This window comes from Trichechus manatus, unplaced genomic scaffold, assembly GCF_000243295.1.
Source record: "Trichechus manatus latirostris isolate Lorelei unplaced genomic scaffold, TriManLat1.0 scaffold00076, whole genome shotgun sequence".
NCBI lineage: Eukaryota > Metazoa > Chordata > Mammalia > Sirenia > Trichechidae > Trichechus > Trichechus manatus.
Window position 1 is genome coordinate 9,474,614 of NW_004444012.1, and position 17,102 is coordinate 9,491,715.

A 17,102-nucleotide genomic window follows, 5' to 3' on the forward strand; every position below is an offset into this window, starting at 1 on the left:
CTTTCTATTGAGTTGTCTAATTCTGAAATTTTATTGTTAATCGTCTGGATTTCCGATGGCTGTCTCTCTATGGACTCTTGCAGCCCGTTAAATTTGTCATTATGCTCTTCTCTAATCGTCTTAAGTTTCTGTATTACTTTGTTTGTGTGTTCCTTAGCTTAGTCTGCGTTTTGCCTGATCTCCTTCCTGATATCTTGAAGTGTTGTGTATATATATATATATTTTTTTTCTTTCTGTATTTTACCTCTGGTAATTCCAAGAAATTCTCTTCCTGCAGAAAATTTCTTGATTCTTTGTTTTGGGAGGTTGCTGAAGCCATCATGGTCTGCCTCTTTATGCGACTTGATATTGACTGTTGTGTCTGAGCCATCAATAAGTTGTTATATTTATTTATGTTTGCTTACTGTGTCCTTGTTTTGTTTTGTTTTGATACGTCCAAATACGCTGCTCATGTGAGCTAGTTTGATTATTGGCACCTTTGAAGCTCTAACGAGCTGTCACCAAGTGGTTCGATCTGTTACTAGGTATATGAGCCCAGGAGTCTGTTTGCTTTTCTTGTATGGATTCAGCTCAAGTGTCCAGGTAGTCAGTCACCAAGTGTGTGGTGCAGGCTCTCACCTACAGTCCTAGACAGGCATGGGTGATTGATGTAGGCACAGGTAACTGGCTGCAGTAGGAGGTCACACGCTGAGCAAGGCAGGGGGCTGATGGCTGCCCCTGAGTGTCTAGGAGGAAAGCATGTCCCTGTTCCCGAGAGCACACAGATGGGTGGGTTTTGCAGCCAGACTATGAGCACCCAATGCTGTTGGCTGTAAGGACTGAGAGGCACCACTTATTCTTTGCCCTATGATGTGTAGACCCGCAGAGCATAGTGTTGCAGGGACAGGTAGCAAAAATTTTGCAAGTGGGTCACTAGGGGTAATAGTGAGTGGTTCCACTCCCATTTCCACCCCTTGATTCCTAAACCCATGAATCCTGGCTCTGGGAGAAGCAGTACCATACACTGACACTAGTTTAGAGCATATAGACACTAGTTTAGAGCCTCCTGGAGACTATTGCCCCAACCATGAAAGGTATTGCCACCTAGCTGGCACTATGATTGTCTTTAGAAGGCCATTCCATCATTCCATCAATCCAGCTGCTTCAGGATGATGGGGAGCATAGTAAGACCAGTGAATTTCATGAACATGGGCCCACTGCCACACTTCATTGGTTATGAAGTGAGTTCCTTAATCCAAGGCAATGCTGTGTGGGATATCATGACAGTGGATAAAATATTCTGTAAGTCCATGGATGGTAGTTTTGGCAGAAGCATTGCATGCAGGAAGGCAAATCTGCATCCAAAGTAAATGTTTATCCCAGTAAAAACAAAACACTGCCCTATGTATGATGAAAGTGGTCCAATGTAATCAACCTGCCACCAGATTGCTGGCTGATTGCCCCTAGGAATGGTGCCATATCAGGGACTCAGTGTCTCTGCTGTTGGCTGATTGGGCACTTCGAAGTGGCTGTAGCCAAGCAGGCCTTGGTGAGTGGAAGTTCATGTTGCTGAGCCCATGCATAACTTCCATCCCTGCCACCATGGCCACTTCTTTCACAAGCCCATTGGGTAATGACAAGACTGGATGTGGAAAGAGGTATCCATACAATGTATCACCCTATCCACTTGATTGTTAAAATCTTACTATGCCAAGGTCACTCTTCGGTGAGCATTCACATAAGACATAAATATCTTCACATCTTTGGCCCATTCAAGGGGTCTATCCATATGCCTCTTCCTCATATCTCCTTGTCACCAAATTTAAAATCATGTTCCTTCCAAATCCCTGACGATTCAGGCAACCCATTGGCCACAGCACATGAATCAGTATACAACTGTACGTTGTACATCTGGCCATCTCTCCTTCCAAGCAAAATGAACAATCAGGTATACTGCTTGAAGTTCTGCCCACTGGGAGGATTTCCCTTCACCACTGTCCTTCAGGGAGGTCCCAGAAAGAGGCTGCAGTGCTGCCCCTGTCCACTTCTGAGTGGTGCCTACATATTGCACTGAACCATCTGTAAACCAGGCACAAGTTTTCCTCAGTAAATTGATCATAAGGAACTTCCCATGAGGCCATAGGTGCAGACTGGGAGAAGGAAGGTAATGTGACAGGAGTGGGGACCATGGGCATTGGGGCCACTTCCTCAAGTAACTTACTTGTGCCTTCAGGTCCTGCTTGAGGCTGATCTCGTTTATACCACTTCCATTTAATGATGGAGTGCTGCTGTGCATGTCCAACTTTATGGCTCTGTGGGTCAGACAAAACTCAGTTCATGATGGACAGCTCAGGGCACATGGTTAATTGGTGGCCCACGGTTAAGCGTTTAGTCTCTACTAAGGCCCAGTAACAAGCTGTCATGGATTGAACTGTGTCCCCCAAAAGTATCTGTCAACTTGGCTGGGTCATGATTCCCAGTATTGTATGACTGTGTACCATTTTGTAATTCTGATGTGATTTCCTTATGTGTTGTAGACTCTATCACTATGATGAGGTTATATGTGATTTTCTTATGTGTTTTAAACTCTTTCACTATGACGAGGTTATACTGATGAGGTTTACAAGATTAGATAGTGTCTTAATCCAATCTCTTCTGAGATATAAAAGAGAGAAGCGAGCAGACACATGGGAACCTTATACCACCAAGAAAGCAGTGCCGTGAGCAGAGCGCAACCTTTGGACCTGAGGTTCCTGCACAGAGATGCTCCCAGTCCAAGGGAAGACTGATGCATCACAAAGGCCTTCCTCCAGAGCCAACGGAGAAAGCGTTCCCCTGGAGCTGATGCCCTGAATTTGGACTTGTAGCCTACTAGACTGTGAGAGAATAAATTTGTCTTTGTTAAAGCCATCCACCTGTGGTATTTCTGTTGCGGCAGCACTAGACGACTAAGATGCAAGCCAAACCTGTCTCTCAAAAGAAGAGTAATTATCTGCAGAGGATGGCAGAGCTTTGTTCCAAAATCCTAAGGGTCTGCACTGTGATTCAGCAATAGCGGCCTGCAAAAGACTCCAAACATCATCTCTGTCTGCCACTGACACTTTAAGAAACACTGGATCAACTGGATCATATGACCCAAGTGGCAGAGCAGCTTGCCTGGCAGCTTGAAACTGTAGCAGAGCCTTCTCTTGTTCTGGGTCCCCCTTTTCAAGTTATTTGATAAGTAGGCTTGAGTAGCACACCCAAATAACAGATATGTTTCCTCCAAAATCCAAAATCCACCAGGCATTGTGCCTCCTCTTTGGCTGTAAGAGGGGCCAGATGTGACAACTTATCCCTCACTTTAGAAGGAATATCTCGACATACCCACACCACTGGACCCCTAGAAATTTCGCTGAAGTAGAACGCACCTGAATTTTTGTTGGGTTAATTTCCCACACTCTAGCATGCAAATAGGGTTGCTAGGAGTTGGAATCAACTCAACAGCAACAGGTTTGGTTTTGAGTTTAGCATGCAAATCTTACCAATAAGTCTAGAGTAACTGACACTTCTTCCTTACTAGGTCCATCAGCATAATATCATTAATGTAATGGATGAGTGTGACATCTCGTGGAAAGGAAAGGCGATCAAAGTCCGTGCAAACTAAATTATGACACAGAGCTGGAGAGCTGATATACCGCTGAGGTAGGAGAGTGAAGGTGTATTGCTGGCCTTGCCAGGTGAAGGCAAACTGCTTCTGGTGGTCCTTCAAAACAGGTACAGAGAAAAAGGCATTAGCCAGATCAATAGCTGCATACCAGCTATCAGGAGATGTGTTAATTTGCTCAAGCAATGAAACCACATCTGGAATATCAGCTGCAATTAGATTCACCACCTGGTTAAGTTTTCAATAATCCACTGTCATTCTCCAAGATCCATCTGTTTTTGCACAGGCCAAATAGGTGAGTTGAATGGAATTCTTAGTCATCTAGTGCTGCTACAACAGAAATACCATGAGTGGATGGCTTTAACAAAGAGAAATTTATTTCTTCAGAGTAAAGTAGACTAAAAATCCAAATTCAGGGCCTCAGCTCCAGGGAAACGCTTTCTCTCTCTGTCGGCCTTCTCATCAATGTTGCCCCGGACTAGGAGCTTCTCCACACAGGGACCCCGTGTCCGAAGGATTCACTCTGCTCCTGGCACTGCTTTCTTGGTGGTGTGAGGTCCTCAGTTCTCTGCTTGCTTCCCTTTCCTTTTATCCCTTACAAGAGATAAAAGGTGGTGCAGGCCACACCCCAGGAAAACTCCCTTTACATTGGAGCAGGGATGTGACCTGGGTTAAGGTGGTGTTACAAACATACCCTAATCCTTTTTGATGTAAAATTACAGTCACAAAATGGAGGACAACCACACAACACTGGGAATCATGGCCTAGGCAAATTGATTCACACATTTTTGGGGGGACACAATTCAATCCATGACAAATGGGGATGTGCTGGGAATCACCACCCCTGCATCCTTCAAGTCCTTGATGGTGGCAGTAATCTCTGCAATCCCTCCAGGAATGCATTATTGCTTTTGGTTTACTATTTTCCTAGGCAGGGGCAGTTCTAATGACTTCCACTTGGCTTTTCCTACCCTAATAGCCCTTACTCCACATATGAGAGATCCAATTTAGGGGTTCTTCCAATTGCTGAGTATATTTATTCCAATTATGCGTTCTGGAACTGAGTAAATCACTAAAGGGTGGGTTCATGGACCCACTGGACACACTGTGAAATGGACTTGAGCTAAGACTCCACTAATAACCTGACCTCCGTGTACCCCTAGTCTGACTGGTAGGCCACAGTGACATTTTGGGTCTTCTGGAATTAGTGTTAGTTCAGAGCCCTGAAATCCTTTTTCCCCAATGAACAGTCACTCATAAAAGGCCACAGGTTCCTTTGGGGAAGGCCAGAAGAAAGATTGACAGTATACATTTTTGGCAATATAGTGGGATCCTTCCTCAAGGGGACCCAGCTTGCCCTTTATTCAAGTGGTTGCGGGTCTATAAACTGGCTCAAGTTTAGGTATTGATTGAGGGATTGTGACTCTCGATTCTGGTGATTCAAATTAGAGTGTCATTCACTTGACCTAGAATTCTTCCACTTGTACATGAAAAAATGGCATGCCAGTGGTGTGTGACCTCCTCTAACTTCATGAGAGGAAACGAGAATCAAAATCAACATTCCAAGGCTGATTGCTATTAGGTGGAGGTCAGATGTGCCTCCTTTCTCTGCCATCTTAACCAATTCTGACACAAATCATCCCTTCCACAGCACTTACTACTTCTCTGTAGAGTTTGAAAATCTGTTGCAATGGCCACACAGAACTCACAGGCCATACTCACAGTTATGGGGTTTATTAGGGAAATACCAGGTTATAATTCAGGTTCAGGAACAGTTCTTTGATCAGGACAGCCTCTTCTCAGTCATGCCTCTTCTCACGCAGCCCTCTCTCTGATCCCTTGGCCTCTGCCCTGCTTGGGCATGTTACAAAGCTCTTTTAGCTTTACCGTAAGTGCCCTGAGGCACCCCACTCTGCAGTAAGCCTCAGCCTGAAGGTGCTGAGCTCTAGCTCCATGGGTTGGCAAACCTAGCTCACCAAGTGCCCGGAGGCACCTTACTCTGCCAGCAAGCCTCTTGCCCGAAAGCACTCAGCTTTCTCACTCCATGGGCCAGGCCGTCCCCTGCCAGTCTCCTGGTTCTGCTGCCGCCATCTCTCTCCCACTGCTTCTTGCCGTCTTCAGTGCTACAGTTCTCTCTCTCAGTCTTCTGGTTCCAGAAGCTTCTCAGAGCAGGGATCCCAGGTGCAAATGACACGCTCCACTCCTGGCTCTTCTTCTTTGGTGGTGGTGAGATCCTCCCTTCCCACCTCTGGGATGGCTCATTTTAAGCCTAGCCAGATGGTAAAACTGACCAATCCCTTCCTTAGGGTTCTATATACCTTATTTGCTTAGTCCCACTCAATCATTGTGTATGAGTCACAAAGACTATGCCTAGAAGGGCCATATTAAGTAATTCATTGCACCACAGTACAGATCAAGTAAATATTTAGTAGATTTCCTATCTATTTCGCTCCTAGGGACACCATTACTATGCAGCCAACGCCACAAGTCCATATAAGTCAGACTATTCTGTTACGGGTTTGACTCTGCTATCCATTACAGTAACCATGCCCACCTTGTCTTTGTTGATTAAGTGCTGCCACTTGGCCCCTACCAGCATGAGGTCCAATCAGGTCCATCATAGTTAGGTGTCTTAATTCGGTCAGGGCAGTTCCCACCGTCAAATCTGACTTACATAAAACAGCAGTCACTGCAGTCTTCAAGGATGCTGGGGCCCCCTTCACAAATTGTTCCTCACCATTATGGTAAAAAGTGTGTCTTGTGGGTCACTGGGACTTAAGTCTAGTTACAGGTCTAGAAGCAAAAACAAGTGGTAGGGGTGGGTCCTGGGGACATTCAGCAATGTCTTGTAAGGCTTGTACCTCAGGCAATGCCCAGGCAACACCCCAGCCGCTGCCCCAGGCGATATCTTAAATAAAGGCTCTTCAAGCACAGCTAGGTTAATCTCATCAGATGAGGGTGGAAGGGATAGTGGTTTTACTGGGGAGGGTGGCTTAGCAGACAAAGATGAAGTAATCTCTTCAGATGGGAGGAAGAGGGCTGGTTCTGTTGGCAGGAGTGATTCAACAGAATTTAGGGGCTCAATGTCCCCAGCTTCCTGATTATCTGCCCATATGTCCCCATCACAAGTTTCAGGATCCCATTTCTTCCCAATCAATACCCTTACTTTAACTTCAAACATGACTCAAAGTTGGGAATTCAATTGGCATTGTAGTTCAGTCACTTACAATAAGACTTTGGGTTTGGTTTTTGGCAATATCCATTCTGTTACTACAAGAAATAAGGCTTTCTTTCAGGGCACAAGTGGCAACTTTCAAGTCTTTTATGCGGCACTTAAGCTGTGACTGTAAAGCTTTGAGCTCATCCTTTTCTTTTACGACTTTTTCTAGTGAAAGTAGGACCAACCGACCAGCTTCCTTATACTTCTCATCTGACAAGATTGTAGAAAAGTATCAAATATGCAATTATCCAGAGCCTTGCCTCTCAAAAATATATGATCCATTGAGGGTGATATTTTGTGTATTTATATTGTCACCTTATGCCATGCATGAGCAGTGCCCTCTTTACTACTGGAGGTAGAGTCATAAGCGCCTTTAAGATTAGCCAGACTTGAGAACCAACACAGAAAAATCATCCTCACGATTTTGTTCCTCTAGAACCACTCTCGGTACCAAATGGCTTAGACTGAGTTCTCTAGAGGACCAAAACCACTGAAGTGTATATATACATATACTTATAGTGACCCTATAGGACAGAGCAGAACTGCCCCATAGGGTTTCCAAGGAGCGACTGCTAATTCAAACTGCTTGCCTTTTGGTTAGCAGCAAACTCTTAACCACTGCACCACCAGGGCTCCATATACATATACAGAGAGATTTATTTCAAGGAAATGGCTCATGCAGTTACAGAGGATGGCAAGTCCCAAATCTGTGGGTTAGGCTTCAGGCTGATGGTTTCTCCTGACTCACATGGTTGCAGGGGCTGACAAACCCAAAATCTGCAGGTAAGACAGCAGGCTGCTGGCTCACATCCCAAGAGCTGGATGAGCATCCCAAGAGTTGGATGCAGGATCGAGAGTGGGTGATCTTTGCCACAACATCCATATATCATATTTTATGCAAATTAACACACATCTTCTACATTTGTTTGTCAACCATGCCCTCCTGCCAGGAGGTATTTTCATAAGTGCTGCTATGCCAGATTGTTTTTATATGTTACTCTGAAAAAATTAACATAGCATGCTTATGAAAATACCCTGTGGGTGGAGGGCGTGATTGGCAAACAAACGTAGAAGGTACACGTTGTTTGTACAAAAATACGACCTATTGTATGTAGGCTACAACCCCAAGGAAAACCCCCTTTCAACTGATCGGTGCTCACATCAGATCAATCAATCAATGGAGGATGATTACATAATATCTGCCAAACCACTGAGAATCATGGGCTAGCCAAGTTGATATATAACCTTAACCATCAAAGTAAGAAAAGCTAATAGAATTAAGAATTGTGATAATTATTTAACTATGTGTGGTAGGTTGAATAATGTTTCCTAAAGATATCCATATCCTAATCCCTAAATCCTGTGAATGTTACCTTATATGGCCAAAGTGACTTGCAAATATGATTAAGTTAAGGATGTTGAGATGGGGGGCTATCCTCGATCAGCTGGGTGGGCCCTAAATGTAATTACAACTGTGTTTATAAGAAGAAGGTAGAGGGAGATTTACTACAGTCAGAGGAGAAGGTAATATGATAATGAAAGCAGAGATCGGAGTGATGAGCTTCGAAGATGGAGAAAAGGGCCACAGACTAAGGAATACAGGTAGCCACTAGAACCAAAAAAAAGCAAGAAATGGATTCTCTCTTCAAAGTCTCTAGAAGAAACCAGCACTGCCACGCAGACTTTAGCCCAATGAAACTGAGTTCAGACTTCCAAACTCCAGAACTGTAAGAGAATAAATATGTGTTGTTTTAAGCCACTAAATTTGTGACAATTTAGTAAAGCAGCAATAGGAAGCTAATAAATTGTGTTAAAGGAAAACAAATTGATAAAATTCTGACTTCCTGCTTCTTGCCCCGTGGATATCCAAAAAGAAAAATGTAGAAATGTATGCCAAAGTTTTCATTAGACAATACACATAGGATCTAATCAAGAAGCCTAGTGTCCTCAAGGAAGTGATGAGCAATTCTCTTGAATTTTGGGAAAGCATAGAAGCAATCTCTATATAATGGAAGATTCTGAAAGAAGGCTCCAAATGAACATGTAAACAAAAGAAATGGCAAAAATTTCATTACGGGCAGATACATAAAGAGCAAATTTTACCCATACACAATGTCTTAATAATCTACTACTGTTACAACAGAAATACCACAAGTGGATGGCTTTAACAAATAGAAATTTATTCTCTCACAATTTAGGATGCTAGAAGTCCAAATTCAGGGTGCTAGCTCTAGGGGAAGGCTTTCTTTCTTTGTCAGCTCTAGGGGTAGGTCCTTGTCTCCTTTCAACATCTGTGGGCCCAGCGTTCCTTGGAAATTTGTCTGTGTGTCTTGGCATCAATCTTTTCCTGGTTCTAGGAGGTTCTCAGCGCAGGGACCCTGGGTCCAAACGACACACTTCACTATCGGCTCTTCTTTCTTGGTAGCAATCAGGTCCCTCTCTTCTCTGCTTGCTTCTCTCTCATTTTATCTTTTGTGGGATAAAGGGTGTGACTCAAGCAAGGATGTGACTGGAGTAATGGTGTGACTTGAGTCACACCCTTTACTAAGGGTGTGACACTAAACCTGCCTCATTAACATTCAGAGGTTTGGGATTTACAACACATAAAATGGAGGATAATTATACAATACCACAAAATGGAGGACAATTACACAATACTGGGAATCCTGGCCTAGCCAAGTTGACACATATTTTGGGGGGACACAATTCAATCCATAACATATTAAAAAAAAAAAAAAAACCCATTGCCATCGAGTTGATTCTGACTCATAGTGACCCTATAGGACAGGGTAGAACTGCCCCATAGGGCTTCCAAGGAGCACCTGGTGGATTTGAACTGCTGACTTTTGGTTAGCAGCCAAACTCTTAACCACTGCACCACCAGGGTTTCCCTATGACATATAGTAACATAAAATTGAACTTTTGGGAATTGCCGCTCAAAAATAATTGGCCGATTTATTAGTTTAATCACACTCAAAAGCCTTGGGCTTATGTATTCAGGATTCCCTTTCACGGGCTTAAACCTAGAAAACTAAAAGAATTTAATGGAAACTAGTGGTTTTACTGCTTTTACAGCCAAACCAGAAATTCAGATCAGCTCTAAGAGTTATAAGATAGACTATGGATTTCTCATTTCTCTAGGGTCCTTTAAATGAGAGACAACTGATACAAAAATCACATGTCTTCAGGCTATTTTGGACCAGAACAGGGTTCTCTGGCATATTCAAAACAACCTGCAGCCCTGAGCTAGATACCAACTAGCCTTAACTGACACATATGTGGTTAAAGGTAAAGGAGTCGTGATTGTTCATCTTACACTAAGTCTCCCATGTCAGACTTGTGAATGACCTCCAAATTGCTCTAGTTTCTGAAAGCTATAGAGAATAGACCTGGATTATACTTTGACAAGCTCTGGAACAAAATGAGGAAAAGATAATCATAAATAATTTGCAGTAACTTTTCTGCAGTGCTTTTACAGTTCACCAAATGTTCTCACATGTAAGCTGTACCAACATATGAGAAGCGGGCAGGAGAAAGGGCACAAAAATAGACTTTCAACCATTCATCAGAGGAGGCCCATTTTTCTGGGAGCTATGCACACTGATATGAATTGAGTGCTTTCCTGCACGTACCTGTGTGTCAAAGACATTATTCAGCAAAATTCCATACTGGTGAGAGAGACAGTCAGAAAGCCAACGACAGTCATGGATAACCTAAGGAATTCAAAGATGGAGACAGAATAATTAGGATCTGGCTGCTAATCTCACTAGCAGAGAAATCAGTTTACACACTCACCTTCAAAATTCTCTTGTCTTCTAATACCATCTGAAGTCCATTGTTAAAAGCACGACTTCCCAGAAGGAAAATGTCAAATAAGTAAACACGGCTATTTGTGGCCACCTACAACAGACCATGCAGACACATATACTATAAGATAATTAAGAACTGGGGAAAGGGATCTGAGAATCAAGAATAAAAGACACACTCTTCAGCCAAAGATTAGACAGGCCCATAAAACAAAATGAGACTAAAGGGGCACATTAGCCCAGGGGCAAGAGCTAGAAGGCAGCAGGGGTCAGGAAGGCTGGTAATAGGGAACCCAAGGTCAAGAAGGGGAGAGTGTTGACAGGTCGTGCAGTTGGAAACCAATGTCAGAAAACAATATGCGTACTAATTGTTTAATGAGAACCTAGTCTGTTCTGTAAACGTTCATCTAAAGTACAATAAAAAAATAAAATAGAAGAAAAATAAAAAAAGAATAAAAGACATGTGGCAAGCACGCCTGGCAGTCCCACAGATCTGTCTCTTGCTTCAACAGTGTTTGGATGGAACAGACCCAGGGACTACCCAACTCTAGCCTCTGACCACCATCCAACCACCTCTACATGCACAACCTTCAGGACCATCTTGTCAGCCACCTCTGTTTCCAGGACCAGCTAATATAATTTTTTGTGGTTAGCTCCTAATTGTCAACCAACCATGAGCTCCAAGATCCATCAGAATTATTCTTCTGAAGTGGAAGCTGCGGTCAACCGTGTGGTCAACCTGTATTTGCGGGCTTCCTACGCCTACCTCTCTCTGGGCTTCTATTTCAGTTGCAACTATGTGGTCCTAGAAGGCATGTGCCACTTCTTCTGTGAGTTGGCAAAGGAGAAGCACAAGGGTGCCCAGCATCTCTTGAATAAACAAAATCAGCGCTGTGCCATGCCCTCTTCCAGGACGCACAGAAGCTGCCCAAGATAAGTGGGGTAGGACCCTGGAAGCCATGGAAGCTACCGTGGCCCTGGGGAAGAACCTGAACCAGGACCTTCTGCATACTGTGGGTTTTAGCCGCACAGACATCCATCTTTGTAACTATCAGAGGAGCCATTTCCTAGATGAAGAGGTGAAACTCATCAAGAAGATGGCGCCCACCTGAGCAACCTCAGCAGGCTTGCGGCCTGCAGGCTGGGCTGGATGAGTATCTCTTTGAGAGGCTCACCCTCAAGGACGACTACGAGCTTCTGGAGCCCAGCAGCCTTTGAGGGGCCCCTCTGCATTCCCCTGATATCAGGCTTCTGCCTGAGCATCTCCCTTCAGCCAAGCAGCAGCTTTTTAACCACCCTGGAGACCTCGCCCAAGCTCTGGACCTTGTGGAAACAATAAACCTTCTTTTGGAAGCAAAAAAAAAGGACATGCAACAAAATAGTTAACATCCTGACTTTTAAAGTAAAAAAATAAGCACACAAACATTCTTAACAAAAACAGGTTTAAATTCATCTTAAGCTACAAAGACACAATCACTGTGATTTCAAATGAAAAGAAGTAGACAAACTGGTGATTTTCCTTTTTGCTTTTTACAATCCCAACTTTAACATTTAATTAATCTCATCTCCAGCATAGGGTCTCTATGAGGCTGAATCGAATCGATGGCAACGGCTTTGGGTTTTGTTGTTGTATTCTTGGTATGGTGGTTAAGAGCTCAGGCTGCTAACCAAAAGGTCAGCAGTTCAAATCCACCTGCCCCTCCATGGAAACCTTATGGGGCAGTTCTACTGTGTCCTATCGGGTTGCAATGAGTTAGAATTGACTTGACGGCAACAGGTTTGGGGTTTTTTTTGTTTGTTTTTGTTTTACAGCATTCTTAATATTCTAGGGATCACAGGTTTAAAGAAAATGGACAGCATCTCATTGCTACTAACACAAAAGACTATTTTTCTGGGTTCTATAATATGCATGATTCTATTTGTTATTATGTAGAATTACTCATAACACAAGATCCTTGACCTCTAACAGTTCAACATAGGCATCAAATACACTGGCACAAATAGTAGGATGTCAAACATTCTACATAGTTTTATTGATCAACTGTACACAAGTATAAAATTCTACAGAGGCTGATGCCATCTTTGCTGTTTCAGGAGCTGAACTGTTATTACAGCTACAATTGCCAGGCCTAACTAACACCCATTCTCAGAACTTTCATGTTTTTTTGCTAGAACTTGCTCTTTTTCCTTACCTCTTTAATTATAAAAATTGAATAGACACATCATAAAAGTTTGGAAAATAATTCTCTGCTGGACTGTAAACTCCTGTGGCAAGAGATTCTATCAGATTCACCACTGTATATGCAACAACTAGAACAGAGCACAGCCCATGGATAGCTGTTACACATTTCCTCAGTGGACAAAGACATGTCATACAACTCTCCTTTCCGTTTTTTCATATGCAAAAAGTTTATATGGCTCTAATAATGCCCATTCAATTCTATATCCTGATTTTTCTACTCACAGACTTTCGTTTTTCTACATTGCTCTAATCATCAATATTTGGCAGCGCTGTAAGATTTATCGAATGCACTGTAACATCTTCTATTGTTAACTAAGTGGTTTCTGCTTTCTGATTTTCACCTTTATACACTGCCATGACGAGCAGCTTCTCGCATACTTTTTTCTACATTTTCAATTATTTAGATTTCTAAAAATGGCCCTGAGAAATGGGCCGAAGGAAATAAAAAACTTCATAACTCTTAAAAAATATTTACTGCCTTCATCTAGAAAATATTACTGTATACGAAAATATTTGACCTCAGATAGAGATTAAATAGTTAAATAATTTAAAGTTAAAGAAAAGCCCATTTCCTTTAAGTGCATCCTATGTGTACCAGGTCAGAAATGGTTTCTTTAACAGCTGATGCCAGAATTCCATTTTAGGGAAGAAACTGTGTTTGTCTTAATTTTTAAAAAATTCATTTGTTTATTCACTCACTCACTCATCGACTTGAAAGCAGGGACACAAAAGGAAAAACATTGTTTGATCCACTTATATCAAATATCTAGAATAGGCAAATGCATAGAGACGAAAGTTTATTAGTGGTTACCAGGGGCTGTAGGAAGGGAGGAATCGGAGTTATTACTTAAGGGGTACTGAGTGACCACTTGGGGTGATAAAAAAACTTTTGAAAATGAATAGTGGTGCTGGCTGTACAACATACAGAATGTAATTAATGTCACTGGATCGTACATTTAAAAATGGTTAAAATGGCAAAATTTTTGGTATATATATATTTTACCATAATGTAATTTAAAAAATAAATCTACCAGTGAATTTATAATTATTTTAAAACAAAAAGTTGGAAAAAAACCTTTTACCTGAAGCCAACATAGTTTCCCATGACGACACACGTTAGCTCCTTCTGCGGCCACACTCAGAACACTCTGCTTCTTGATATGGAGCATCTGGTGAGAAAAGGAAAAAAGGGAAAATCCCCAAGGCTTCACTATACACACAAATCACCACTGAATATTTCTGATGCCCTTTTAAGTTTAGCAAAGGTATTCCACAACTGGAAAATAAATCATTCATAACCCAATTGCTAATGAGAGCTGAAAACTCAGATGCATTTTGTTACCACTGACACTACCGAGAAAGAATTCTAGTCTCTATGACCAATTCCTCATGCAAAGAACAGCTCCCCAACACACGGCACCTCACCGTACCTGAATGGGGCAGAAGTAGTGGCTGAGTTTCACAGTAACTACTATTTAGAATAGCAGAAACAAGTGCTCAACAGGTCCCGTAAGGCCTTGGATTCATTTAATTACTTTAAACTTAAATAGTGGTATCCCAGGAACAGACTCTTGTCCTTTGATTATCTGTAAACCAAAACCAAAGCCCATTGCCATCAAGTCGATTCCGACTCTTAACGACCCTATAGGACAGAGTAGAACTGCCCCCATAGGGTTTCTAAGGAGTGGCTGGTGGATTCAAATGGCTGACCTTTTGGTTAGCAGCTGAGCTCTTTACCACTGCACCACTAGGACTTCTGGACTATTTATAGTCTTACCCTATTTTAAAACATACAATTCTATAATACTTAATTCATAATCCATGAAAATATCTACATGATGCAAGACTCTCCCCATTTCACAGGTAGATAAATTACTCAAGAATAAGAGGGCATGTAACTTACACTAGCACAATATCTTCCATTACAGAGGATAAAGTATTCTATGTTCTGGGTATTTCTCATCAATGATGAGAAAAGGGAACTGAATTTCAGTTCCATCCTCAATCAACAACAAAAAGGCTGCAGAACTGAGAATAAAGGCTGTATTTCCTATTTCATAAGAATTTCCAACTACCTCTTCAAATTTCTAGAGCAGAAGTGCTTAACCCATTTTTTTTGTTATTGTCATGGGACTTTTAAGGAATCTGTTGATACATAAAGAACTATTACAACTGAATAATAAAAAGACAAATAAACCAATTTAAAATGTTGCAAAGGACTTGAATAAACATTTCTCCAAAGAAGATACACAAATGATCAAAAAGCACATAAAAAGATGCTCAACATCATTACCCAGCAGGGAAATGCAAATCAAAACCATAGTGAGATACCATTTCATACCCACTAGGATAGATAGGAGCCTCAGTGGTGGGGAGCCCTAGTGGTGCAGTGGTTAAGAGCTTGGCTGCTAGACAAAAGGCTGGCAGTTTGAATCTACCAGCTGCTCCTTGGAAACCCTATGGGGTAGTTCTACTCTTTCAATAGGGTCGCTATGAGTTGGAATTGACTCAATGGCAACGAGTAGGATAGATATCCACCACTTGTCTGTTGTACCGTGGTAGCTTGCATGTTGTGATTCTGGAAGCTATACCAATGGTATTTCAAATACCATCAGGGTGACCCATGGTGAACAGGTTTCAGTGGAGCTTCTAGACTGAGACAGACTAGGAAGAAATAGCTGTGAACATCCATTAATAATTGGAATATGGAATGTACAAAGTATGAATCTAAGAAAATTGGAAGTCACAAAAAATGAAATGGAATGCATAAAGATCAACATCCTAGGTATTACTGAGGTGAAATGGACTGGCATTGGCCATTTTGAATTAGACAATCATATGGTCTACTATGCCAGGAATGACAGATTGAAGAAGAATGGCATCACATTCATTGTCAAAAAGAGCATTTCAAGATCTATCCTGAAGTACAACACTATCAGTGATAGGATAATATCCACATGCCTAAAAGGAAGACCAGTTAATGTGACTATTATTCAAATTTATGCACCAACCACTAATGCCAAAGATGAAGAAATTGAAGACTTTTTACCAACTTCTGCAGTCTGAAATTGATCAAACAAGCAAACAAGATGCATTGATAATTACTGGTGATTGGAATGAAAAATTTGGAAACAAAGAAGGAGGATTGGTAGTTGGAAAATATGGCCTTGGTGATAGAAATGACAGCAGAGATGGCATGATAAAATTTTGCAAGACCAACAAATAATTCATTTCAAATACCTTTTTCAAAAACATAAACGGTGACTATACACATGGACCTTGCCAGATGAAATATACAGGAATCAAACCACCTACATCCGTGGAAAGAGATGATGGAGAAGCTTAATATTATCAGTCAGAACAAGGCCAGGGGCTGATTGTGGAACAGATCATCAATTGCTCATATGCAAGTTCAAGTTGAAGCTGAGGAAAATTAAAACAAGTCCACAAGAGCCAGAGTACAACCTTGAGCATATCCCACTTGAATTTAGAGACCATCTCAAGAATAGTTCTGGCCCACTGAACACTAAGGACCTGTGGTGCAGCGAATTACTTATGACCTTTTGTTACGGATTGAATGGTGTCCCTCGAAATATGTTAACTTAGCCAATCCATGATTCCTAGTATTGTGTGATTGTCCACCATTTTGTTATCTGATGTAATTTTCCTATGTGTTGTAAATCCTACCTCTGTGATGTTAATGAGATACGATTCAATCTACAAGATTAGGCTGTGTCTTAAGCCAATCTCTTTTGAGATATAAAAGAGAGAAGTGAGCAGAGAGATGGGGGGACCTCATACTACCAAGAAACAAGAGCCAGGAGAATAGCCGTCCTTTGGACCTGCGGTCCCTGCGCTGAGAAGCTCCTAGTCCAGGGGAAGACTGATGACAAGGACCTTCCCCCAGAGCCAACAGAGAGAGAAAGCCTTCCCCTGGAGCTGGCACCCTGAATTTGGACTTCTAGCTTACTAATCTGTGAGAGAATAAACTTCTCTTTGTTAAAGCTACCTGTCATGGTTTGAATTATGTCCCCCAAAAACTGTGTGTATCAATTTGGCTAGGCCATGATTCCCGGTACTGTGTGATTTTCCTGTATGTTGTAAACCTAATGAGGGAGGATGGGTGGCAGTTGCGTTAGTAAGGCAGGACTGGATCTACAAGACTGGATTGTGTCCTGAGGCAATCTCTTGAGATATAAAAGACAGAAG

At 42.1% G+C, this 17,102-nt stretch overlaps 2 protein-coding genes across 2 annotated transcripts in view; one reads left to right on the forward strand and one right to left on the reverse strand.

Annotated features, from left to right (window-relative positions):
* Positions 1–17,102, reverse strand: part of EXD1 (exonuclease 3'-5' domain containing 1) — a 53,032-nt gene that overhangs the window by 23,183 nt on the left and 12,747 nt on the right. The window contains exons 6-8 of the mRNA XM_004380645.1: positions 13,976–14,062; positions 10,641–10,745; positions 10,478–10,558 (exon numbers count right to left, since the gene is read on the reverse strand). Of these exons, the coding sequence (XP_004380702.1) occupies positions 10,478–10,558; positions 10,641–10,745; positions 13,976–14,062 (273 nt within the window). The remainder of the gene's footprint in view (positions 1–10,477; positions 10,559–10,640; positions 10,746–13,975; positions 14,063–17,102) is intronic.
* Positions 11,325–11,763, forward strand: LOC111821305 (ferritin light chain-like). Its single transcript, XM_023735136.1, has 2 exons — positions 11,325–11,544; positions 11,576–11,763. The coding sequence occupies exons 1-2, from the start codon at positions 11,325–11,327 to the stop codon at positions 11,761–11,763; spliced, it is 408 nt and encodes a 135-aa protein (XP_023590904.1).